Source organism: Lissotriton helveticus, chromosome 5_1, assembly GCF_964261635.1.
Source record: "Lissotriton helveticus chromosome 5_1, aLisHel1.1, whole genome shotgun sequence".
NCBI classification, from domain to species: Eukaryota; Metazoa; Chordata; class Amphibia; order Caudata; family Salamandridae; genus Lissotriton; species Lissotriton helveticus.
This window is the reverse complement of record NC_136065.1, coordinates 1,783,182,489-1,783,210,179: the sequence shown is the minus strand read 5'-3', so window position 1 is coordinate 1,783,210,179 and position 27,691 is coordinate 1,783,182,489. Positions and strand designations below refer to the sequence as shown.

At 48.1% G+C, this 27,691-nt stretch overlaps 1 protein-coding gene across 6 annotated transcripts in view; it reads left to right on the top strand.

The window, feature by feature from the left end:
* The window catches only part of TANC2 (tetratricopeptide repeat, ankyrin repeat and coiled-coil containing 2), a 2,511,073-nt gene that overhangs the window by 2,294,408 nt on the left and 188,974 nt on the right, over positions 1-27,691 (top strand). For all 6 annotated transcript variants that reach the window (XM_078645079.1, XM_078645083.1, XM_078645080.1 and 3 more), the window contains 3 exons: positions 2,235-2,420; positions 3,373-3,466; positions 22,812-22,945. In XM_078645079.1, coding sequence (XP_078501205.1) covers positions 2,235-2,420; positions 3,373-3,466; positions 22,812-22,945 — 414 coding nt within the window. The remainder of the gene's footprint in view (positions 1-2,234; positions 2,421-3,372; positions 3,467-22,811; positions 22,946-27,691) is intronic.

Genomic DNA, 27,691 nt, shown 5'->3' with positions numbered 1-27,691 from the left:
GCGTCTTATCCTGAACATTAGGACAAGAGTCAAGTGAATTTCGCTAGAACAATGACGGTTTTCTAAATTATATTTTCGACTTATCGCGAAGTTTATTTGATGCGTTAAAATATTTCCCAATCTTACATTGGTTACTAATAACCTATATATAAGGGAATAGCTGTACCAACGTGTGTGATTCTATTATTTTCTTTACATTTCCACAATTACCAACAAAGTTTTTTCGGTTAGATATGACGTTTTACAAAGCAATACTGTCAGCAGCTGAGGCAGCTTTTCACTGTGATATTTCTAACGCTACTGTAAACTCTCTCGTCCCAAAACAGCCGGTCTGGGAGATGGTGAATTTAACGGGAGAGGACACGAACGGCGGGAGGGGGGCGGGAGAGGACACGAACGGCGGGAGGGGGGCGGGAGAGGACACGAACGGCGGGAGGGGGGCGGGAGAGGACACGGACGGCGGGAGGGGGCGGGAGAGGACACGGACGGCGGGAAACGTGCACAGGACAGCGAGGGAGGGGCGGGAGGCACACGGAGGGGGCGGGAATGGACAGCGCATCTGAATTCACTTTCAGTGAAAGGGGAGGGAACGGGGAAAAGCGTAACTCCGCCCTGGGAAAAAATCTCGGGAACGCCCCCGAATCTGGTCCGGCCTTGACGGACAGATCCGGCACTCAATGGCTAGCCTCCATTTATGGAGCTAGCCAATGAGAGCCGGGGGACGTTCCCGAACTGCTTAGTGTCGACATAGGATTTCACCTGCGCTGAAAGGCTGCGCAGAGCGCAGCCTTTCGGCAGGCGAAACCCAAAAAGGGCTTTCGAAAGTGGGAGAAAGTCGAATGTAGAATCCTCTCAGGCGTTAGGTAATTTATTCCAAGACTGTAAACTGCAGCTTCAGATCACAGAAAATGAGAAGCTGCTGTATTGGCAAATTGGAGACCTGGCTCTTTAACCAGGTACCCTCATCACAGCCACAGGAGGGCATACACTCTTTGAGAAACCAGATTTCAAACACATGCAAAGCCTTACAAGACAGCGAAATAAGGCTCAAGTTTTTCTACCAGGAAAGATGGAAAGAAGATGTAAAAATAGACATATCAGATGAGAAACGGCAAACTCTATGGTCAGATATTCCCTGAATATTTAAAAACATCACCCAAAGAGAACCAGCCTATAAGTTCACGTATCAATGTTATATAAACCCAGAGGCTGTTCTTTAATATCACTGATTGCTCCTGTAAATGTGGTAACTTCTTTTTGAACATGTAGCGGAGCATGCATGTGTATACAAAAGTATTTGAAATATGATTAGCCATAGTGAAAATGCAATGAAATATCCCATGCTGTTCGACCCATCAGTTTGTACATTCGGACTGATAGCGGACATTGATTGGTGTGAAGTATTGCTATTTCATGAATAGGCATTAATCTCACACGTTGGGCACTGCAGGGTAAGCAGTAGCCGTAAACAGGTAAATAATGAAGCACCACACATATTCCCTCGGTTTCTTAGAATTTGGCGCTTTAGCCATGGAGAAAATAACAAGCAACCTAAACCAGTCAGGGTGTTTGGGTTCTTGGTACAGGCCTGCTTTGTGGCTCAGACTGAAACTGAGGTGTGGCCGATACCACAGAGTTAGATCGTGAACTCTACGTGGGAGGATCATGCAATGCGCTGTCGGTGCTGTCTTGTTTCTGACAATAAAGGCTGGAGGGTCCTCTTTTGTGAGTGAAATAATTAGCTCTTATGAAGGTCACAGTTCCTTAAAGAATGAATAATGTTTACAGGCCTCTTGTTCTCAGGGTTTTCTCATGGATTTGTTTCTCTACTTTTGGAGTTACACAGACCTCAGAGGGCAGGATTACAGTTGGTACAAAAGGTCTTTAAAAACCAGTCTGGCTTGTCCGTGAACAGCAGAGGGAAGGAGCAGGCTGTTGCTTCTGTGCGAAAGAAAACCGATATGAGAGCAGGTTTTCCTCTCTGTCTCGGATAGTTGAAACTACAGGCGGAGGAGCACCGCCGAAGGGCTGAGCGCTTTATCTCACAGGCCGCGCATTTCCACTTGGGATACATTAGTTGCATCGTTTGAACTGCTGGTGGGATGGGGAAGCAAGAATATGTGGAGCCCACTCGGCCTGTAGGTGTTGCTCTTTAAAAAAAAAACGAAGTTTTAGGTTTTTTGTAACTGCAGTTTTAGTTTGATCACTTGTTGATGCAGTTCTTTGTTCCCCAGGTGGATCATTTGGATAAGAACGGGCAGTGCGCGTTGGTGCACGCAGCTCTCCGAGGCCACCAGGAGGTGGTGAAGTTCCTTATTCAGTGTGACTGGACCATGGCTGGCCAGCAGCAGGGGGTGTTTAAGAAGAGCCACGCCATCCAGCAGGCCTTGATCGCTGCAGCCAGCATGGGCTACACAGAGGTAAGCGGGCCCTCCTGGCTGGGAGTGCAGCGGGTATCATGGAACCACAGGTCCACCAGCTTCACTGTAACTCAGGATGGTTTCAAGTGGTGACCGCTGAAAAGACCTTTGCCATTTCAACTTTTTTGCATTTTAAGATTGGTTTATTCGGTACTGCTTATAATCTGGTATTCCGCATGACTAGGAAAGTATCTACATTCTTTCCTGTTGACATGCTCTGTAGCAGGCTAAACACCATTACGGTATTTTAAATTTCTGTTCCTGATTTCATGTGATTTGATGTGGAATTGTCAACATTACGGAGTTTCTGTAACTGGGCGTGTCCTTGGTTGCTGTTAAAAGTGTCTCAAGGGTGTTTTCTTTGTAAGATTAACGCATGTGTCCAGATTTCTGTAGTTATAAGTAACTCAGAAATGTTAATGATAACAGTTGTCATTTATTTAGCACACGTCGCAAAGTGAGTTATTGGGCTATCTAAATAATAGATGTTATTGTTATCAACCTCCATGATACAGCTATTTCCACTTTGCAATGATGAAAGGAGGAGCCCGCTCTTTTGAGATTTCCCCCGTCACCTGCAGATCTCAAAGTTGTTTGCAATGGGCACTCGGCCAGCTAAACTGTCTTCTCAGGTAGTGCTGTTGGTCTTCCTGTGCTTGGGTAGTGAGCGCAGTATGTGGAAGCGAATTATTTTAAGATGTGATAGATGCTTACTGATAGATTTAAAACAAGTAAGAAATGACTAATATTAAGCACGGTTTTCTTAGAAACTGAAGAAGTTGAAGGCAGCTCCATCCTGTATTTACTCAATGAATTTGTGTGGCAGGATTTAATTATTTTCTGCTATGTAGGCAGTTTTGTGCTGTGCTCCACAATCAAACCCAGTTATTCAGCACCCAGTGGAGATGGTGGAGTGCGTGAGGAGAGTTCTAACGACCCGCCTCTCTTCCAGATTGTGTCTTACTTGCTCGATCTTCCAGAAAAAGACGAGGAGGAGGTGGAAAGAGCACAAATCAACAGCTTCGACAGCCTCTGGGGGGAGACAGGTAATCTTTGAGTCCCGTACTTAATATATTTATATATACCATATTCACTTTCATGTCTCGATGCACTTTTGAAAGGTTTAGATAAACAAGCGTAACATAAACCCTTATAAATAAATGTGTATTATTATTGTGTTCTAGCTCCGTGCTGCACTTTCTTTACGAACAAAGCGTCCGATTACGGATAGAAAACTAAACCCCAAGAGCTGTATGAATGAAATGAGAGAAGATATAAATAATCCCCCCGAAAACTCGAAAGAACAAAAAAAAATGTGGTAGAGAAACAAGGAATAAATACGATTTTTTTGGGTCCTAAGATATGTGCTTTAGATTTTTGGGTCTTTATGTAAAAAGCTTGGAAATTAATACTCTGCTTTTGCCCTCCTGTGACGTGTCTTATCAGATGTGATGCCAGCTCTCAGATTAATGTTAAATCATGTGCTAAACAACTGGTAAATTAATAAAAAAATAAGTAAAGTACGAAGGAGAGGATTTCGAGGACCGAAAAGAGGGTACATTACAAGTCCTATGGAATTGAGTAAATACAGATTTTGGAACAATGCCTGTTTTTTTGCACAACATAAGACAGCAAATAAGACTACATATAGGCAGTGGAAGGAAAAGTGTTAGGGGACCAGGCGGCCCATGAGTTTTTATATTAAAGAGCTCTATTGGATCTTTGCAGGTGCTAAGTTGTAGGTAAGCCATTGGGACCAGTGTAGAGGTACTTAAGGAATTAAAGGGATTCCAAATCCTGTGGAGGAAGTGGCCCAAAGGAGTAGCCAGAAAAATTAAAATACTCTTTCTTCAATCATAGCTTCAATGTCATTGGGTGAACGGAGCAAATAAGCACTACCCATCCTAAGAGTTCAGTTCATTCCTCTTATGGCCATCTATCTCTCCTGCCTTCAAGTCTTTCATCCAGCCATCCGTTTATCAATCCATCTTTTCACACTTCCCTCCATCTATCCATCTTTTCTAAACCATTCTATCTATCCAGCCTTTCATCATTAGTCCTTAACCATCCTTCTAACCGTACTTCAAACCATTCATCCATACATACATTATTTCAACCATTATTTCACCCTCCTTTATCAATCCATCCATCCACACATTCGCCCTTCAACCCATGTTTCCATCAATCCACCCACTCGTTCAACCATTCATTAATCCTTCCACTCTTTCTCCCATCCTTGCACATGTTCTTTTTCTATTACATCCATCCATCCTTTCACGCTTGCACCCATCCTTTCATCTTTTTAGCCATCCTACTTGTAACAGTTTCTTTTGTCTTCTTTTCCTATGTCCTTTCTTTCTCTCTTCCTTCTTGCTCTTTCTCTTTGTCTCTCCCTCTCTTTTAATTTCTCCAGCTGGGCCTCCTTTACTGTGATTGGTTTTGTCTCCCTTTTCTGTGTTAGGTTTTAGTGTCACCTTCGCCCCCGCTAAATCGTGGCATTCACAGTGCCTCTGGGACTGAGTGAGGATCCTTGTGGAACTCAGAATTTGAGTTGGTTTTTGTAGCTCACCTGTGGAGGTCAGGGGTCCTAGTCTTCCCTTACCTCGATGACTGGCTCCTGAAGTAGTCCTTCATCTCCAGACTACAGCAGACCTCCTGCACTCGCTGGGGTTCACTGTCAACATTCTAAAGTCACACCTGACTCCTTCTCAGATGCTCCCTTTCGTTGGAGCCATTATGCACATGATGCAATTTGCACCTACCGTCCTGAGTGGAGAGTCCACGACATTTGGCTATGATCCTAAAGTTTTAACCTCGGTCCTTGGTTTAGGAGAGACTGGCTCTGAGACTACTGGGTCTGTTGGCCTCCTACATCCTGCTGGTGAAGTACTCTTGATGGCATATGTGGGCTCTGAAGTAGCAGTGGGTGCAGCATGAGAAGAATCTCTCTGACCTGGTCCAGATTTCTAGGGAGGCTGCAAAAGATCTGTAGTAGTGATTACCAGACCGCGATTGGGTCAACGGCAGACCTCGCTCCTTTCCCCACTCAGAGCTGACAGTGGTGACGGATGCATTACTTCTGGGCTGGGGCAACCATCTGGGGCAGGTGGAGATCTGAGGCCTCTTGCCTCGGCGGAGACTTTGCTCCACAGAAGTCTTTTGGAGCTGAGGGCGATTCACTTGGCATTTAAAGCTGTCCTGCCTTCCGTCAAAGGAAAGGTGTTCAAGGTGTTCATGGACAAAACTACTGCCATGTAGCACTACAACAAGCAGGGCGGAGAGGAGTCGTGGACCCTGTTCCAGGAGGCTGTGGGCCTCTGGACATGGCTAGAATGTCAGGACATCTCTAAAATGTCAGGGTGGAAAAACTCAGCCATCAATACCACATGGTCATGAATGCAATGGTCTCTTTCAGGACTGGAGAGGACCATTGCTAGAACTGTTCACCACCGCCGAGAACATGAAGTGTCAGCATTTCTGCGCACTGGAGTTTCCAAAGCGGTTCTCGCTCTGAGACAAATTCTGGTTATACTAGAATACTGAACTCCTACACACCTTTCTGCCGATACCTCTGTTCCCCCGAGTTCTCAGGAAGATCAGAACTGACCTGACCCAAGATATCTTAGTGGCTCCAGATTGGGCAAGGAGAGTATGCTATCCAGAACTCCTGAGCATGTGCACCAGTCCTTCAATTAGACTACCCTTTCAGGAGGATGTTTGGTCACAGCAACAAGGCAGGGTCCTGCACCCAAACCTGCTTGCACTCCACCTTCATGCATGGAGATTTTTTAGTTGAGGGTCTTTGACCTTCCTCCTGAGATCTGTGACATCATCTTGGCAGCTAGGCACCCAGCAACGCCTGCCATTGGGGCAAGTTTGTATTGACCCACTTTCTGCACCCCTGTCTGAAGTGTTGTTGTTTGTTTTGTCCTAGGCCCGCAAGACCTTGTTCTTGGCACAGTCCAGCTGTATCTTTCTGCCATCTCATTTTTTTTGTAGTTGCTGAATCAACCTTCGCTGTTCAAGTCACATGTTTCCTGAAACGTCTACATCATATGTTTCATCGCACAATTTTTGTTATTCCCTAGTGGGACCTCAATTTGGTTCTGACATTTCTGATGTGTTTTCCAATTAAACCCATGCATGCCTGTCCTATCAGACTCTTGACAATAAAAACGTACTTCCTGGTGGCCATCACATCAGCCAAGAGAGTCAGTGAGCTGCAGGCTCTTCGTTTCCAACCTCCGTATACCAGCTTCTTCCCAGACAAACTGGTTCTCCGAGCCTGTGCCTCCTTTCTGCGGAAAGTTGTGACACCCTTTCATGTAGGCCAAACCATCACAATGCGAATTTTCTTTGCTCCACTTCATCCTTTCAACGCCTTCACTTCCTGGACTCTTAAGAGGGCAGTGTCCTATATACACCTTACCAAGGAACATCGGGTGGAACATCATTTCTTTGTAGGGTTCACTGGATCTAAAAAAAGAAAAGCAGTGCAGAAATGGACCATCTACAAATCGATCGTACTCTGTGTTAAGATCTGCTACGTATTTGCCAGGAAGCAACCCTCAGAAGGCTTGCAGGCTCACTGCACCCGACTACTGCATTAGTGCGCAGAGTTTCTGTCCTGAATATCTGTCAGGTTGCTTAGTGGGCATCTTTGTCCATGTTTACCAAACACTACTGCCTCATCAGTCAGGTCTTTCATGATGGGCATTTCACCCGTTTGGTCTTCAGGATTTTTGGTTTGAACCCGTTCACAGACCCATATCCAGAGAGGTATTGCTTTGGAAGCTTTTCTAAGGTAAGGAATCTACAGCTAGAAGTATCTATTAGATGAACAAGTTACTTAGCTTTCCTAACTTCTTAATCTGATAAAGACTCCATCTAGCTGCAGATTCCTTACTGAGCCTTTCATCCTCCCCATTCTGTGCCCTGGATTTTTCCACCTAAAAAAGATTCTTGCAGGTCCATAGAGTCTGCACAGTTGTCATTAATCTTCCGGTGTAGCTCCATGCTTCTGGCTTAGAAACAGCCATAAACCAAATTTAAGATGCTGGGGTGGCACCTATATAGGCACTGTACATGGCACGTCCAGCACGGACGACGCCTATGTTGCCAAATCAGAGCCATTCAGTGCCTGCCACCCACCGGTGCGCATGGGAACTGCTCAAGATTTTCCAGGCGCAGTCGGACGCCTGTGGAATATTCTATGATAAGGAAAGGTAAGGAATATGTGACTGGATAGAGTCTCCACCAGATAAGGCATTACTGAAGGTAAGTTAATTGTTCAATGCCACTGTCTTGAAAGTACCTAAAATGCTGTACAGTGGTCTTCGGACAGAGGTGCCTAGCTTATGAAACTTTGCATCTCCACTTAAGAACCTCTGCACAAGTTAGAAAACAGTCTAGACCTTGCGGAAGCAATGCCCGGAGAAATGCCCAGGGGGAAGAGAGGAAAAACATGACACCTACTGCAAATATGGATTCAAGTGTTTCTGACTTCAGTTGGCACCTAGGGACTATGATGCGTTTTGCCAGGGCCTGTGGTTCTGAACTCCCACCTGCCATCCCCACACACACCCCACACTCTGTAGGACAGAATTGGATGGACCTGCTGAGGGGAACCGTGAAGGTTTCCCCTGATCTTCTCTGGCATGGTTCTGCTTGTGTGGGACCTCCAATAGGAGTAGGCCACTGACCATGCCATCACACAGGTGCCTTGCAATCGACGAGGATGTCACAGGACCCGAGGAGTGCAGACAGGAAGGGCACTGTGCCTTGGACTCGCTAGGGTGCTGCTGATGAAGACTCCAGGCCAAGACAGAAGCCAAGAGACAGATCATGGTTAAGGAGAGAGTGCGGAAAGGGCAAGCTCCTACAGAAATAAAACATTTTGGAGGACAGGAGGCATGAAGAAGCCAGTCCTGGTGGATAGGGATGGCCACCAGGATTAATATGATACCAATATAGTAAAAAACAGTACAATGGGGCCTAAATAAACACAGTGAGAAGTGTGCCATCTCCCCACCACCAGCAATAAACCCCAACCCCACGTCCTCCAGGGACCAAGTTTGGCCAGACAGCAAGTATCGTCTCCTTGGAGCATTTGAAAAACAACCGCAGGGAGGGCCAAGGACCAGTGAGTCTGCCGGGGACAAAGTCAGGAGGGTGGCTGGGGGGGGGCATTCACATATCCCCTTCTCACATGTGCTTTCATCCTCAGGGGCCTCAGTTCGTGCATCTTCATCTCCTGTGGGGGCCACCGCTCTGAGTACCAAAGAAGAGAAAGGAGCTCACTGACCACATTTTACTTACTATTGGGCACCCTCCCCTGGCTTCCTGTGTCGTTGGAGAGCAGGAGACAGCCAGCGCTGTCCCACATATCCAGGAATACAGGCAGTAGAGAAGTATAAAAGCTGTCAGATCTGCTGGCTTTTCTAAATCTGTCTCTGTGTGGGAAGCCGGCGAAGCAGGAGTGGGCTCCCTGCACATCTCAAGGCCACATGCCAGGTGCTTAGGAGTGGCTGGGGAACACAGTCTTTAAAAAAGGACGATGCAGTGCAAAGCTGCAATTGAAAAAAGGAAATGAATGACGAAATCATGGCCACCAGACATGGGATCGCCCTATAAGCCACTTTCGGCAACACCCCTGACTGGAGCACCCCGTAAACCCTTGGGAGAACTCACAAATGTTTCCATCTTTGGGGCCCTAGACATAGCAGGTGCACCACCAACGGTGTACCAACAGGTTTGGGGAGCTGTCAGAAGTACAGTAGCCAGCCTGAAGAACCCCCACGTGAATACCTAAATGTTCTCCTTTTGTCTGCTTGAGGGTCAAACTACTGACCCTCGGAGAGGTTTTGACAGTTTTAGGCACTCCTCCAGCTTGGGCTTTTGCCAAAAAGTCTGTTAGGTGTATGAACACCTGTTAGTGAGTCATAAGGCTGCGCTGCAACATGTTAAAAGTAGGAAAAAGGTTCATGCATTCCATTTACTTGAATTTGAAATTATTGATTGACAATGACAAAATTAACAGTGAAATCTTAACCTGTCTTATTGAGGGTTATGGATATGCTTTATTAGCATTGACAAAGTTACACAATTAAGATCAATGTAAGATGGTACCATCCTTAGTGAATTTTAATGGTGTTCCATTGGTTTATCATTACATATTTCTGCTTTTAATAATGTGGTGATACCCTCACAAAGGCCGTAGGCCTGCCTTTTGACAACTACACCAAATTGTATTATGTCTAGTATATGTGGGGGAATTGTGGTTATAGGGTTCAAGACTCTCTAGGGGTGTTAACTGTTCAAAGGGTGTCACCATATGTATTTCCACCTGCTGTTCATGTATATGTTTGTATGTGCGTAATATAGAGTAGTGTGTATGTGATGAACAAGTTACTTACCCTCTGTAATGCTCTTTTTGGTAGAGACTATCTAGCCACAGATTCCTCACCTTTTGAATATTCCTTAGTTGTCAGACTGAATCTGAAAAGTTTTGAGCAGTACCTCTGCGCACCGTTAGGTGGTGCCATGAGGGTCTGCACTGACACAGTTCCGCTCTGGAAATGGCGTCCAGGGTCTATTAAGGCACCACTCCCAGATGCTGATGTCAGCTGATTTTGAGGCTGTCTCTTCCCCCTGATGCAGAGCCCGAACAATAAATTTGTTTTGACCAGTGTTCAGATTCCTAGATTTGAGATATTATTAATAGATAGAAACCAATCACAGAAAGGGTGAGGAATCTGTGGCTAGGTAGTCTCTACCAGACTTAGCGTTACAGAGGGTAAGTACCTTGTCCTTCTGATAGAGACTTTTAGCCCCAGATACTTCACTTTTTTTTGTTTAAATTTGTTTTATTCATTTTATCATCAAGAAAACATACATTACAATTCTGACTGGCTAGTTCCACGTACTGCATTGTGCTCCCCCTCCACCTGACCCGGGGGTTCATATCTAACAGCCGGTAGATGATTGTGTCCGTGTGAGCGGGTAGTGGTGGTCTAACTTCTAAAGATGCATATAACCGTCCAAAAAGCAAACTCCCCCCTACCCCCAACTTTGCCCTCCCAACCCCCCCTCCAGCGTGTGCCTTGTTCCGTGTGATGCTATTATCTCTTGTGCAAGGCTACAAGCTCGCAGAGCCAGTCCCTTTGGCGAACTTATCTGTGAGCCGTAGGACCCTGAGATATTTCGGACAGGTGAGTTCTGTGAATTCTCCAGCTAGAAGTGAAATGAAAGGCTTCCAGGTAGTGATAAAGGAGTCCGCTGACTGGGTAAGAGTCGCTTGTATCCGCTCCCTGCCCATTATGTACCATAACCTGTGTAGCCAACCTATGCGGGTAGGTTTCCTCATGGAGCCCCAGAGGGAAAGGATGTGGTGTGCCGCTGCCCCCATCGCCAGTCCCATTCGTTTTCCCCTAAGTGATTTAAGTGGAAATGTCAGAGCATTGGAGAGGCCCAATAGGGTGTAAGCTGGGAAGCGGGGGATCTCTGTCTCAAAATGGGTATCAATGTCAGACAGCACTTCCGTCCAGTAGTCTGTGACCTCAGGGCATTCCCACAGCAAATGAGTCAGTGTCCCGACCTGCCCGCATCCCCTCCAACATAAGGAGCTACGACGAGGGTTGCCCTGATGAAGCCGTGCAGGAGTGAGGTGCCAGTAATATGCTATTTTAACTGCTGACTCCTTGCTTGCCATATTCCTAGCAGTGTGGTGGGCCCTGTAATAGATATCGTGCCATTCTTTGTCTGTGAAAGATCTACCGATTTCTTTCTCCCAGCGTCTCTGTCCAGCAGAGTGCGAGGTGGGCGGGGGTGGGCACAGCATTTTATATAGGTCCGAGATCGCCTGCCTGTCCGACGTTTTCGTGGTTAGCCACTTCTCGTAAGCTGTAGGGTGTCTACTCACCAGTGGCAGCATGTCGCCACCCGGTAGCCAGTGGCGTAGCTGGAAGTATTGATAGCGTTGCGGCGCTGGAAGGGTATATAGCTCCTTCAGGGTAGCGAGTTGTATAAAGCCCTCCCCGTCGAACAGGTAGGCTGACCTACATTCGGAGGAGCGCCACTGGGCGAGCGCCCCGGGGCCCATCCCGGGTGGGAAGGCTGGATTATCCAGTAGCGGAGTCATGGGTGAGGGGAAGGTGGTGAGGCCCGAGCGACCGCCACCACATCCCACACTTGGAGCAGCGTGCGGGTGATGGGTGATTTCTTGATGTAAGAAGGCCTATCTGAGCGACGCATGAAGGGAATTTTCCATAGCGACATTCGGGCCATCGCCCGGTCTTGGAACAGCCACCTTTTTTCCGGCTCCGGACGGTTCCATTCTAACAGGTATCTAAGCTGCGTCGCTTGGAAGTAACAGAGAAGGTCAGGGACACCCAGTCCTCCGTCAACAGGGGCCCGTGTAGCCCAGTCCCTGCGAAGCCTCGGGCGCTTCCCCGCCATCACACGAATTGCCTTAATGCATCCTGCATTTTCCGAAGCAGCCCGATTGGGGGGGTGACCGGGATCGTCTGAAATAGGTAGAGGATCTTGGGTAGCAGCGACATTTTTATCACCGCCACTCGCCCCAGCCACGATAGAGGTTGCTGTCGCCACCTCCTCAAATCCCCCTGAAGTTGATCATAAAGTGTGGAATAGTTGTGCTCGACTGTCTGAGTTGTGCTAAGCGTCAGGGTGATCCCCAGGTAAGGCAGGGACATGCGCGAGGTGAGCTCCCCGAACCGCCGTAAGCCGCCAGCGGCTTTACTTGTGTTGCAGCCCAATGGAAGAACCAAGGACTTTCCGATGTTCATCTTAAATCCCGAAACGCGACCAAAGGATTCCATTTCTTTTAGAAAAGCCGGTACCGAGCGTTCAAGGTTGTCTACGGCCGCGAGGATATCATCTGCATAGAGACTGATAACCTGTGGCTCCCCGCCTAATTTGATACCTACCACATCTGGATTGTCACGGACTCTTTGCGCAAAGGGTTCGATATATAGGGCAAATAGCAGAGGCGAGAGCGGGCACACCCCTGTCTAGTGCCTCGCCGGATGTCAAAAGGCTGCGATCCCACCCCATTCACCCGAATGGTCACCTTGGGCGAGTCGTAACAACTAGCGACCCAGGACCTGAAGCGATTCCCCCAGTCCGAAGCGCTCAAGCGTCTTGTCCAGGTAAGTCCAATCCACCCTATCGAACGCCTTTTCAGCGTCGACTGAGAGAAGAGCTGAGTCTGAGCCATTGAAGTGTGCTTTGTCTATGACATGCATGAGCCTCTTGGTATTGTCGCTACATTGCCTTGTGGAGATGAATCCCGATTGGTCCGTTTCTATGACGCCCGGTAGGCAAGGACCAAGTCGAGCCGCAAGGATCCCGGTGAATATTTTGAGATCTAAATTAAGCAACAAAATTGGCCTGTACGCCGCACACCGGGAGGTGTCCTTGCCCGGTTTGGGCAACACAATGATGTCTGCAGCGAGCATGTCATGCGGGATGGAGCCGGGCCCGGAGAAGGAATTGAACAATTTGGTGAGTATCGGCGCCAGTAGCGGGCAGAAGGTCTTGTAAAAGCCCGCAGAAAACCCGTCGGGTCCTGGTGCTTTCAAAGGCTTGAGTCGTGCTTTTGCTGACACTACCTCCTCCGTCTGTATCGGAGCATCTAAAACAAGTTTGTTGGTTTCATTAAGGGCCGTAAGCGATGCCTCCGCGAGGTAAGTCCCCCCCTCAGGATCTAGGTCTGTGTCTGCGGCGTACAGTGAGGCATAGAACCCTCAAAAAGCCTCCGCTATCTGACCTGTCCTCCCGAAGCTCTGGCGAGTAGGCGCCCTGTTTTGTGGCCACCTACGTAGTACGTGTGTCGGAGGCGAAGTACTGCGTATGCTGCCCGGTCAAAGTCCAGGCTTGCAAGCTGGGCCCTGGCTGCTTTTAATTGGCGCCAGATTCTAGGGGCCCCGGTCCTACTGTGTACACGCTTCAATTCTAACACCTGCGCCGACAGCGCCTGACGCCGCTCCTTGCGATCCCGCGTTTCTGCTGCCGATTAGATCCCCGCGCACCAGCGCCTTGAGTGCCCCCCACACCGCGGTTACTGGCACGTCCGGGTTATCATTAATGCTTAGGTAGTCCGTGATGTGTTTGTGTAGTTGCTGTGTGACCCCTTTGCGTTGTAGCAATGCTTCCCTGAGTCGCCACCTACCTGTGTGCGACTTCTGGCATGGGAGCGCTAAGTGAAGTGTGACCGCGTCATGGTCTGAAAGTGCCGCTGGGATAATGTCAGTGTCCTTGCCTAAGGGAACCAGATCTCTGGAACCTAAAAAATAGTCTAACCTGGCGTATGTGCGGTGTACGTGAGAGTAGAATGTGTACCCCGTGGCGCTCGGGTGTGTCTCCCTCCATAAATCGATAAAACCTCTGCTGGCCAACCACCGCCCACCCTCTTGGGAGATTGCGCCATTGGAGCTGTATCGGTGGCCTGGCCTGTCCCTGTCCATCACCAGATTTATATCACCTCCCACTACCGTGCATTGCGATTGAGACGCTAGAACATCTGCTAGGGCCCCCGTGAGAAATGATTCTTGCTTGTTCGGAGCATATATCGACCCTATAGCCAACAAAATGCCCCCTACTTGCACAGTGTACGCTAGGAGTCTGCCTTTAATTTCTGCAATCTTGTCTCCCACCTGGCCCTTAAAGTGTTTAGCGAAGAGGAGAGCTACTCCCACCTTTTTCTCTGCAGTGAAGGAGAGGTATTGCTGTGGGAACACCCTGGAGCGCATGCGGTGCCAATCTTTGGAGAGCAGGTGCGTTTACTGCAGCAGACAGATTGCTGCCCCTGAGTTTTCCAGGAAGGGCAGGACCGCTCTACGTTTTATGGGGTTGTTAAGCCCGTTCACATTTAAGGTAAGAACAGTCACAGCCTCCTCACTCATGTATAGTGTCTGATCGGGTCTCTCTGTCCCCTATGGTAGCTACTAGCCCCCCGCACATTGCCCCTATCCTCCTGGCCATGCGACACACTGGAGCCCACCCCTCCCTTCCCCTCCGCCCCCCCGCAGCCCCCTCGGTGACTACCCAACTCCCGTCCCACACTCCAACTCGCCCCCTCCCAACCCTTCCCCCCCTCCCCAACCCCAACTCAATGCCCCAACAAACGAGCATAGTACCAGTCCTGCCCTCGTGCAGCGCAGGGCTGTGGTGAGTTACTTTTAGGAACGTGCAGCCGTGTCGTTCCCCGTGGCCACCCACCCGCCTCCCGAACCCGCTTTATGACTATGCTAATAAGTTCTCTCCCCGTAAAACAATCAGTCTGATGAAGTGGTGTCTTTGGCCACCTCCTGGATGGCGCTGACCATCTTCTGCTTGATGATATGAGAGTCCGGCTTCAAGCTCGCAGCAGGCGAGCGTCGTCGAGTAATTTGCTGCCAGCCACCCCTAGAGGGCCGTCGGGGCGAATTCGGTGACCTTCTCTCCTCCACCTGGGTAATGCCCAGCATGGTGCACGTCTCCTGGAGGGAGCGAAGTTGATGCAGGGCGCCGTTCCACTTAAATATCAGGCGAAAAGGGTGCCCCCAGGAGTAGGGGATGTCTTTGTCCTTTAAGAAATCTGTGGCTACTTTGAAGGCCTTTCGTTTTTGCAGCGTGATCGCCGAAAGGTCTTGATATAATGCTACTGGTTGGCCCCGAAACCGTAGGGGTTGCTTCTGCCTTGCTTCCCTAAGAATTTGTTCTTTGAGAGGAAAGTCCGGTAAAAAGGCTAGGATGTCCGGTGGCGGGGCGGATGCACGCCTCGCCATCCCCACTCTGTGCGCTCTATCAATCCTGATAGCAAAGTCTGCCGATTCCCCCAGGATGCCTCGGAAAAGGGCTTGCAGGTACCTCGTAATATCCGTCCCTTCTTCTTTAGGCGGAACCCCCCGGACCCGAATGTTGTTCCATCGGGACCTATTTTCCAAACTTCTGCATGGGCCTGCAGGTCCACTTGCTGTTCCTTCAGGTGTAGTATGTCCTGTTGCAGCTGCTCCACTTCCTCGCTTCTGGTTTGGTCCCCTTCCTCGATGGTGGCCACCCGTTCTCCGAGTCCGTCCACCTCTCTCCTGATCTCCCGAACCTCCCCTGCGACCTCCTGTTTTAATGTGTGGAAGTCCTCTCGGAGCGAGTTAAATAGAGTCTCCAGGAAGGATTTTGTGATGGGCACCTCGCTTTCATTGGATTCAGTTTGTTGCCTGGGCGCCCCTGGGGACGACTGACCCTTGTCCCCCTTTGTCTGTCCTTTAACGGGCATTTCCGGGAGGGTACGGTCCCCTTTTTCCTCTGGCCCGCCATTTTGCGTCTCCTGTTGGGGCAAGCTTCGCCTCTGCCCTCCGGACGGGCACCTCGCCGGGTACCCCCTACCCTGGGCGTCAGCCGCACCACGTGGAGGAGGGCTGGTGTGGGCCTTCTCTCCCGGCTTCTCCCGATGCACCCCACGTAGAACTCTCGACTTAAAGCGTGACAGCACACAGGAGGGGGCATCAGACAGTCCGTGCCCCCCCTCCGTAGGGCCCCCACCTTCTGTGATCCCGCTTAGGATGCGCTGTCCCTTCCTGTGGTAGTATGTGGGACGGGGGCTGCTCCGCTCGAGGGTCAGGCTCCTCCTGGTGTCGTGAGGCCGGGGCCCCAACCACTGTTGACTCCCCCCTAGTGTAGACAAGGCCCAAGCCTCTTGTGGCTTCTCCTGCCCAGGCCTGTCTGCTGTGGCGGCCCTCCTTCCCTCTGCTGGGCTGGCGGTATTGCTCGAGCGGCCTCCCCGGGGCCCCCTAGGCAAGGACCCCCTCACAAGTGCCTCTGGGCGCTGTTCCTCCCTTAGGCAACAGCCCGTGCTGGTGGAATGGGGTCACTTCCCCACTGGTAGGTGTCCCTTTTGCTCCTCACCTTCTCACGCCACACTGCGTCCAGGCGTCTCGGGGACCTATGGCAGCTCCGTCTCACTCTGGGCGGGCCCGCCCCCCCAGCTACAGGCCGCGCGTCTCAAACCTCTGGTGGCTCGCTGCCGCCCGCTCTTCGCTTGCGGCGACCCCCCTCCCCCCTTCGAGTTGCCCCCTCTGCTCTTCGCCTCCCAGGAGTGTGTCTTGGTCGCTCTCTGTCAGGCGTCTGATGTCCCCCAGGAGCAAGCCCGCGTTGCCGGGCTGCTTGGATGGCCCGGTCAACCCCAGCCGTAGGCCGTGCGTCCCCGATTTTCACACCGCCCCTCTCTCTTCACTCCCGGGCCGCCGGGCTGGTAGCCACTGCCCGTCCCTGTCCGCTGAGCCTCTGGAAGCTGTGGCGCGGGTCACCGCCACCCTCCCCCCCCCCTCCCGGAGCCGCCCCCTGCCTCGCAGTGGTTGCGGTCCTGATTACCACGGGGGCATCATTTACAGCCGCCGGTGGTGGAACGCTCCCGTCGCTGTCGTCCCGGAATCGGAGGCACCTTCAATTTCAGCAGCCGAGGTGAGCCTCCTCTCTCTCCCACCCCCGGTTCAGCTTTGTGAGAAACAGGCTGGAAACGGGTCAGGAAGGGCTTATGCTGGGGAGCACACGGGACTTGCGACCTCTCACTCCGCCATCTTGGCCACGCCCCTGATACTTCACCTTTTGAATAGATGTCAAAGCATTAGCCATGTGGAGGCAGATGTTTTAATGGACTCAAACTAGAAAGTCCTGGAGTACGGAGCAGGCAAAAGGCTCCTCTCAGCAAACCTGAATTTTCAGACACTAGCACTTTGTAATGTGTAGATTGATTCCTAGATAGCTGCCTAACAAATGTCCAGGACAGGAACTCAGTGGCAGCAACTTTGGCCCTTGCAGAACGAGCAAGCAAAACTTCCGGAGGTTGCTTTTTTGCTATTGGGTAGCAGATCAAATTAGCGCAATCCAGCAGGAAATGGTTCTCTTCTGCACAACCTTGCCTTTTTTCACTCAGCAGAACCCCACAAAGAGCTGATTGATCACCTGGTGTTCTTTGGTATGCTCTGTGTAAAAGCGCAGTTCTCTCTTGGGTTCCAAGCAACGGAGTCTCTCCTCCTTAGAGGGGTGAGTGAGACGGAGCATAGTATGCTGGCAAGGTAATGTTTTGACCAATGTGGAACGGCATTGCAACTTTAGGCAAGAAAGATGCCTGTGCTCACAAAACCATCCTGTCTGGGAAGGTGTGGTTTACCCTAGGTTGAGAAAGAGAGCTTGAATCTCATTCACACGCCACACCAATGTTATGGCAAGGAGGAATACTGTCTTCATTGTAAGAATCCATAAAGAGCACCTGTGAATCCGCTCCAAGAGGGGGCATATCAGAAAGATGAGACTAAGTTAAGGTCCCACTGTGGCATGACAAAGTGAAAGGGAGGAAACAAATGTAAATCTTTTCAAAAAGTGCGTAACAAATGTAGACTGAAACAATGACGGCTGATATGGCAACTGCAAAAGAACAGAAAGAGATAAATGGTAATCTTAAACTGCATCCAGAGCAAAGTCTTGACAGGCCAGAACAAACAAAAGATCAGAAAATGTTGCCTGCAGAGGGTCTGTCTGCTGAGTACTGCATCAAGCCACACATTTGTCCCAAAGACAAGTGTCTTTGTCAAGGGCCACCTTACTGCCAAGATGACATTATCCACCTCCAAAGGAAGGGTGAAGGTTTTCAGTTGTCACCACTCAGTTTCCAAGCATGAAGGTTGAAATTGCAGAGCCTCGGCAGGCCACCTCATCCTGTGTCTGTTGCAGTACTACATTGGCGGCGGTGTTGTCCGTAAGCACTTATACCCGCCTTCCCTTGATGAATTAAAAGGCAGCTTTCTATGCCAAGAGTATGGCTCTCTGCTCCAGAAGATTGATATGGAGATTGGACTCTGCGGAAGACAAGATAAGATGTCTCTGATCTCAATATTTCCCAGACGGCCACCCCAACCCAGAAGTGATGCGTTGCATTGGTCACCACTGCCTGTTCTGGGTGAAGAAGTTCTTTTGCAGTCTCCTTCAAAATCTGAACATGGTCGGAGAGTTTCCTTGATGGTGGAGCCATTGAGACTTTAGATCCCACTGAAGAGCTCGCATATGCCTCCTGGCATGATTGGCCAGCAGGTTGCAGCTGTCAGTCCCAGCAGCCTCAGAGTTGACCTCCCTGAGATCCAGGACCCAGGCTAAAATATTGTGATTGAAGCCTGAAAGTCTTGGAATCCCTTTCCTTGGTGAAAGGCACAAAACCGGACTGTGTCCAGAATGGCTCTAATGAAGGGGAACTTCTGAGAAGGAGTCAGGTGTGACTTTAGCACTTTGATACTGAACCCCAAAGATAATAGGAGGTCTGCTGTCATCTGCAGGTGGTTGACAACTGCCTGGGGTTTGTCTGGCTTTAAATGCTAGCCAGCGAAGTATGGGGAAGACTCGAACCCCGAATCTCCGTAGGTGTGCTGCTACCACCACCATCACTATCGTGAACAACAGAGGGACACTGGTTAGACTGTATGGGACCATAGTGAACTGTAAACGCTCCTAACCCACTTTCAACTGCAAGTAGCGCCAATGGACCTGCAGGACCAGTATATGGAGATAGACGTGGGCAGCCCAAGACATGGGGCTGTGTGAGCATATGAATTTTTACCACCAGAGAAAGGTGTTAAGAGGGCGCAGGTCTAAAATGGGATGGAAGTCTCCATCCTTCTCGAATATCCAAACGTAGCAGTAATAACAGCCACGCCCTACTAAAAGTGCACACCCTCTCAATATCCCCTTGTGCTCAGGGGGAGCCTGCTGGTGGTATTTCAGGTGGAGAACCTCTTGACTCTCTGAGGCCCAAAGGCACGCCAGAGGGAGTAGGCAAGGATCCAAAGGGCCATCGCATGGCCTCTCAGATCTTTTCAATCTGTTTCGGATAGACAGATGGCCCCAGAAAGTCGGGTTGTGCCATAACATGTTGTGGGATAGGCTACGAAATCAAACGACTTCGGGAGCAACATCGAGATATATGGTGCCACCACTGTGCCTTCTCAGGAAAGTGGGAGTGGTGGGAAGGGTCCAAATCACGCCTAGATTTCTTGTGTATTTTCTCCAAATTCCAGACGACTTTCATTGAGTGAAGATCGACCCCTGGAATGACTCTTGTAACTTCTGGATCTTGAGATGGACCAGGACCATACTATTGACTTGGACCAGTCTCATCATGAAGTCTTCAGGTGCTTGGCAATGTAGTGTTTCACATTGCTGTCGAGTATGGTCTTTGGGTTCATGTGCAGTCACTGCAGGCTTTAGAGTTGTGACTCAATCCCAGGCACCACAAGAAAATCTGAAGGGGATCTGTCACATACATTTGTTTGTGACAGTCCTTAAAGGGCTTAAAACATGTCATTTTAGGAGGTGGCATTTTCCCTTGCACACTGAAACTAGAATTTTAAATCGAGGTAAGGGTCTCAAAAAGACAAGAGGTAGTCCTGTATACGTGCCTGGTGGCGCGGAAAGAATAGAATTGACATTAGTGAACAGGGTGGCACCTATATGGGTCCTGCACATCATTTCCAGAGTGGAATAACATCAGTTTAGAGCAGCAGGGCACCTCCTGGTGCATTGAGGTACTGCTTAAAAGTTTCCTGATCTGGTCTGACGCCTGGGAAATATTAAACGATAAGGAATCTGCTTTTACTTAATAGCACAGACTCGATACTGATTTATCAGGTGTGTGTTGCATGCCTGTGGGTTGGGGTACTAGCCCATACAACCTCCCCTTAGAAGGGCTTGGACTGCTCTACTTTGCTATCCTGAGAGAACCAAGTGCTATTACCGGGTACTTGATTCCTGGAAGAATGTTGCAGACTTATTACTTGAGAAGGAATCATATCCTGCACAACTAATAACTTGTATGCTACACCCATAAGCCACAAACATTAGAAAATTCCTCAGGTTCAAAGTGGCTGTCGCCATTATCTGTTCTGGTGTTCCCATATGGCCTCACATCAGCTGCCGTGTATTTAATGAAAAGGTACTTGTTAGCTCTCATTCACCAGTTGCAGCTCATCTTGGTATTTAGATCACCAAGGGTATCTGTACCTGCATGACTGGTTGGGCAAAGGTCCGTCTGTCCATTCCAAAGTAAGCTCAGAGCCTGTACCAAGCTCTTCAGCAAGTTAGGACTCAGTTTAAAAAAGGACAAGTCTTCCAGGCAACCAACATGAAGAATTCAGTTTCTGGGTGCTCTAACGGAAACAAGCAAGGCCAAAGTATATCCTTTGTAGGATAGACCAATTACTCTCAGCGCTTTAGCAAAACAACTTCAAAAGTAAGTCAAAGTAAAAGTACACTTGCTGAAACATCTTCTCTGCAGAATGCCTTTTCTGTATATACCTAATTTTATTCTGTTAATTGTGAATGTGCCTGTTTCCATAGTTAGTTTACAAGCAATGGTCTCAGGCACCAGGTGCTTTTTACCAGTGTGTGATGTCACAGCCAGAATGAAAGAGATGATTCTATGGTGGATGTGTGCAAAATATAGAGCAATAGGTCTATCATTGTTCCTGCGATCTCATACACTCACATACGCACCCTCTCCCCTACCTGAATGGAGGCTCACCCAGATATACTCTGTTAATGCTGTGATACGTTCTACACTAGTGCTAGACATATGAGGTGTGTTGGCCTCTGGAAGAGATGAGGCTTAAGGCACATATTTTACATGCAGCCTATCTGAATGTGTTTTTCTTGTACTGTCATGATTTACAGTTACAACCTGACTTTGTATGAGTACCAATAACTCAGTTGCTCTCACACAAGTTTTACAAATGGTGTAAATATGGTGGAAGAGTTCAGGGCAGAAAAAAGAGTTACAAAGAAAACCAAACAGTAAAGGGCTCTTGAGTAATTTTATGTCTCTTTCTCAAGATAATCAGGACCCCACACTTATCCTGCAAGGGCAACAATGTGAAAACATTACATGGCAAACCATTTGAAATCAACATTGGTAATTTAGGAATAGTCCAATACTGAGTAAATCATTACTCCCTTATTGTGCAGCACATATGGACATGGCAAATGTAATCCTTTTTCCATTCATTAATTCCAGCTGAAGCTTAAAACACCTTCTTTATAGGGCTTATCTTTGAGGCAGCTTTTGCTGTTTCATTTGACTTTTGGTTTTCCAGAAATATTCGTACATAGTACATATACAGAGATCGGCTTCTCGTCAGCAGGCTTCAACCATTGGTCTGTTGATAGGTCACTCACATTTTTGTCCACCCTATACAGCATACATAATGGGGAAATGTATCTTATTTATCTTTATATCAATTTTAAATTCTTAAATACCATATAAACATATGACACTAGTTACTGTGGTGTTCTTTTCCATCTCCTTTTTATAGTTGCAATTATAAAGTGTTTACGAGACATTATAACTGCCTGAAATGTGAGTGCTTGATATTTGTTCTTGTCTCCTTTGCTAAAAATAATAGTAATAAAATGAAAGGCAGCATAAGTTGTGAAAGAGCCATCAGTGAATATTGTAAATATATATATTTTATTACAAATATATGGTGGCCACATTTAGGTGGTGCCATATTTTCTTTTTCTTTTGGCGTTATAGCCTTGCAATAAGAAATAAAAAAAATTCTTGTGGCAATTCGTTTGTTAATGCCAGACCTTCTATATTATCTACAAATAATACAAACAAAAACAACAGTGCTCTTTGCCCGTTTACAAATAGGGAATTCAACATTTCACAGTGGATTCACAAAGACATGGAAAGAATACGTAAAGGTGTACTACAAGATTACTATTACTATACTTATAAATGATATTGTGTATCTGCTCCAATATACTTAAACATAAAAAAAAATTCTTGTCAAAATTGACCAAAGTTGAGCATTGTCCAGTTTACTCAGCAGTTAGCTTTATTTTCCACCTTCTTATCTGATGCAGGGGCAAATGGTCACCGATGCAGGCATGACAACAGTTAGTAACTCTTCTAATGTGCGATATAAACTGATGTTCTGTTGGTGCCTTAATCCTCCTGTGATGGGAACTGAAGATGGGAAATGGAAAGACAATGTTGTGAATGACTTACTCTTACGGAAGATGGGTCCCTACCAACTCCCCTACTGCCGCTCCTGAGAGTTACGCAGACTGATAAGCTTGCTCCGGCAAACATGTGGCTTGTGGGTGGTTTTATGGATCAGTAACACTTGCTTGAATACATATCATTGTGATATTTATGTTAAGGTTGGACATAACATATATAACAAGTTTCCTTGTGACAAAGGGCATCAAAGTTAGTCAAGCACTGTTCTTTCATTGCCCATGCATATGTTCTTACTTACATCCTAATTTTCTCTTTTTTGTTATATTTTCCCTTCTATTTTACTTCATGTTCTTACTCCTTGTTTGTATCTCTCTTCTTCCCAGCTTTAACAGCTGCAGCTGGGCGAGGGAAGTTGGAGGTATGCCGACTACTTTTGGAGCAAGGAGCCGCTGTTGCCCAGCCAAACCGTCGTGGCGTAGTTCCTCTGTTCAGCGCAGTTCGTCAGGGTCACTGGCAGGTGAGGAGATTGACATTGGCCTCTTCTCCGCATCTTTTTTCAGACTTAGTAAAATACTCTTCTCCAGTATTGGGGTGCCTTTCATAGATTCACATGCCGGAATCATTCCCCGTCGGAGTTGGAGTCCCACGGTACATAAAAAAGCAATAATATGTACATAATAACCAAAAAACATTGGCAATGAACAACCAGGAAGCAAAGTAGCCCTAAGCTATAAGAGAAAAAAACTTCCACACTCATGACTATCATAGTCATTATGTATTAGTCCAAACTGCAGCCAATCGGGCGACAGCACCCACCAGATTGTTCTCCCCAGAGGCTCAGGCTCTCAGATTTTCTACCGCACGTCGTGTGAAGGGAGTCTCCCTGAGCTCTGCTCAGTACTTCACTAGTTTTCTGGATTTTTTCTACTCTACAGAATGTCTTCTTCTGAGAAATTTCTCTTCAGGCCTTGTGAATCTTGTGGGAAGCTACGGCTGTTTTCAGAAGATCCCCCACAAAAGTGCATTTTTTGCCTTTCTCCAGATTAAAGACAAGGACAACCCTTTATCTGAGGTGGGAAGTGTGGCCTCTGGTTCATCTGTATCCTCTAGGAAGAGGATGGCTGAAGAAGATGTATCTTCTCCTGGGGCTAAGGTGTCGAGGAAAGTTCAACCCACTAAGGATTCAAGCTTGCCTTCTTCTTCTTCCTCAAAAAAGGCTTCTCCACCTTCAAAATCTAAGCCTGTTACGCCCCAGAGAAAGACTGGAAAGTCTCTGGCGTCGAAAAGACTTCCTGATAAAGATTTTGCTCAGAAAATAGGTCAGTCGTCGACGATTATGATCGTCGACGCTACTTCTACATTGACAGTTACCTTCATGTCCCCGAGACACAAGATGATAATGTCATCGGCTTCATCTCCGTCGATGCTGGTCTCTGTTGCTGTTAGACCCATCTCGTCAACGAAGGAGATTTCATCTGTCGTCAGTGCTCTGTCGACGGCAAAAGTTAAGAAGATCTCGTTGACGGTTGCTTCATCATCGACGGTTGATTCGTCGACGAAGACTACCTCGTCGATGAAGACTGCCTCGTCTCCTCTACGAAGTCTGATTATTTGCCGAAGAACACATCTTCGACGAAGTTTGCCTCGTCGTCGACGACCTCCTCGGTGACGAAGATTCCCTTGTTGGCGAAAACAGCTGCCTCGTGGACAGTCGCTTTCCTGACGCCGACCCCATCGACGACGATATCGTCGACGGCCCACTCGTCAACGTCTCTTTTGTCATCTTGCACAGAAATGCAAGTTTGGTCTGCAACAACTGCCACTGCCTCCAACAACAGCTTCTTTGCTACAAAGACGTGGCTCTTCATTGGAAGCTCTATCCCCTTTGAAGTTGCTTGAGCAATTGCTGGATTCTGACGAGGACCAAGAGGAATCAGAAGAGAATGATGGTTCCGCACTGCTGGAAGTCCGTCGGAACTGCTGATCAAGTATCAAGACTAAGACCAGGAGGAAGACTCGTGCCATGAGTCTGTAGCTCCAGCTCCTGTCACGGTCCCCACATCACAAATGCCTTTGGCCCTGCTTAATCACTTACAATACATGTTGGACGACTATTATCGCCGGTTTCCTCCATTTGAATTGGCAGAGTCTGTTCCATCTACGTCCATGCCTCAGGCTCCTGTAACTTCTTTAAGATCTCTTAGACCACCTTCTCCAGTACCATCTCATCACTCCCATGATGCTGATACCACTGATGATGACAGGGAAGAGGGAGAAGTCGATGGTAAACCTGTGCTTTCGGAGTGGGACGAATAACAAATTCAGACGCCATCACCGTCAACTCCAGCTCCGGTTGACTCCCCTCCAGTAGACATCGGAGGGTTTCATCTCCTTATGGAGAGGGCGACAAAGAGGTTTCTCATACCTATGGAGACGAAGAAAGATGATTGCTTGCTCTATGATTTCAAGGATCAGCCACAAAGACAAGTAAGGACCATTCCCATCATAGACTTCATCTGGAAGGAAGGGTTGAAAATTATGTCAGCACCTAACTCTCTGCCTGCAGTCTTGCCTCGATTAGACAAGAAATATAAGGCACCTAGCAATTCACCTGCATGCCTCATAGGTCAGCCAAAAGCTGAGTCGGTCCTCGCCCAAGCAGCGCAGAGACGCCTCTGCGCCTATAACCGCTCCACCAGACAGGGATGGAAGAAGACTGGATTCGATTGGGAAGAAGTTTTCCACTATGGCAGCCATGACTGTCCGTGCTGCAAATTCCCTAGCCATATTAGGGCGATACGACGGGCAGATGTAGTCAGACATCTCCCCCTATGTTAACATGCTGCCTGAACCTTCCAAGTCCGAGGACTTGAAGATCTTGCATGAAGGAGAGTGTACCTCTGCAGAAATAATTGACGCAGCCGTGGATATTTCATCTACAGGATTCAGGCAATTAGCGGGTGCAGCAGTGTTCAGGAGACATGGTTGGCTGAAATCTATATCTTTTCGCCAAGAGGTCCAAGCCAAAATTATTTATATGCCATTTGATGGGGAGTTACTATTTGGCCAGCATGTCGATGAAGCCCTTCAGACTCTTAAAAAGGACACAGAAACGGCAACATCTCTTGGTAGCCTCCAATTTCGCAGATAGTCCTTTCGAGGTGCTATGGGACGTGGATCCTTCTCCAACAGAGGAGGTTACAATCAACAAAAGTCATATCAGGGCAACCAAAGATACCAGCCCTACAGGCAGCAGTCATACGGGCAGCGAGGTAACTCCTACTCGCAATCAAGAAGGCAGCCCTTCTACCGTGGACGGGATTCAACAAAAAAACAATGAGAACCGTCACCTGCCACCATTTCAGCCGCCCCCCTGTCAAAAGTTGGAGGAAAAATATCCCTATTCTACTCTTATCTGGTCCGCAATTACTACAGACAAGTGGGTTCTAGATATAATGGCCAGAGGCCATGTTCTAGAGTTCATAAAGATTTTCCCAAACTCTCCTCCCAAGGGCCCACCTCCTGCTCATCTCAAGGAGCTTTTTTCCCAAATAAATCTGATGATTCGCAAAGGAGCAATCGAAAAGGTCCCTCCTTTACAAAAAAGAACAGGATTTTATTCAAGATTTTTCCTGATACTAAAAAAGTCAGGGGAATGGCGCCCCATTCTCGACCTATGCGCCCTCAACAAATACCTGAAAAAGTTAGCTTTCCGAAAGTTAACACTTCAAGAAATCCTCCAACTACTTTCAGCAGGGGATCACATGGCCACCCTCGACCTCCAAGGTGCTTATTTTCATGTGCCAATCCTTCACAGAAACAGAAAATATTTACGGCTCAGAGTGGCTGGCAGGGACTTTCAGTTCAGAGTCCTTCCGTTTGGACTACGTTCAGCACCCCGTGTATTTACAAAGTTTCTAGCACCGGTGGCCACACACCTTTGTCTGGAAGGAATTCAAATTTTCTCATACTTGGATGATAGCCTTATCAAGGCGAATTCTTTTCAAACCGCAAACACACATGTTCAAAGATGTCTGTCACTGTTCTAATCTGTGGGTCTCTCCATAAACTTTGAAAAATCTCATCTAATTCCGTCTCCGAGAAAGACCTTTTTGGGAGCCACATTGGACACTCAGCTTACTCAGGCCTTCGTCTCAAAGGAAAGGCAACGCAAGATCTGCAAGCTAGCTCACTCATTGCTAGCAAAAAGGTGCTTTTCAGTTCGACTGTAAAAGTCTTTCCTAGGGATGATTTCCTCCTGCATCCCTTTGATACCCAACTGCCGCTTCAAAATGAGACCATTGCAAGAAGAACTCAACCTTCAATGGTTGCAGATTCCAGGATCGTTCAACGATATCGTTCACATCACACCTCAGATGCGAGAAGCCTTCCTTTGGTGGACTCACATAAGGATCGTAGAAGAAGGATGCACATTTCTGGTCGAACCGCCGAATTTCACTATAACCACAGATGCTTCCCTTGAGAGATGGGGGGGCGCACCTTCAACAAAAAAAGTGGCATATCAACCTTCTGGACTTGTGGGCCATTTTCTTGGCCCTGAAGTCATTTCGTACCATCATTCGGGGAGCCTCAGTTCTAATTTGAACAGTCAATAATAAAAGTATGCATTACTTAAACAAGCAGGGAGGAACGAAGTCGGCCCTACTCTCTCAACAGGCTCAAGAGATCTGGGATTGGGCGATTCGTCACAAGACCAGCCTTTCCGCCATTTATGTTCCAGGAGTCTCCAATGTTCTAGCGGATTCACTCAGCAAGTCAACAATATCCACTCAAGAGTGGGCGCTACATCACCCAACTTTAAAAGTACTCTTTCGGGAGTGGGGCAACCCACATCTGCAGCCAGAACCGCAAATGCCCATCCTTTGCAAGTTGGGTTCCCCACAACGACTCATGCGGGAATGCGTTTTAGATGAATTGGTCGCAGATATTTGCCTACGCCTTTCCTCCGATTCCATTGGTTCCCAGAGTTCTCCGCAAGATCAAGAGACAACCTTGCCGCATAATACTCATTGCTCCCAGATGGCCTTGCCAATACTAGTTTACCGAACTTCTCCTTCTTTCAGAGTGCGATCCCATACAGTTTCAACCAACACCGAACCTGTTGTCCACCCTGAACAGACGGATTTGCCACCCGGAGCCAACATCTCTGAAATTAGCAGCATGGCTCCTCAACCCCTTGAATTCGCACACCTGAATATTCCTGCGGACTGTCAGCAAGTTTTAGCTGATGCTCGAGCGCCTG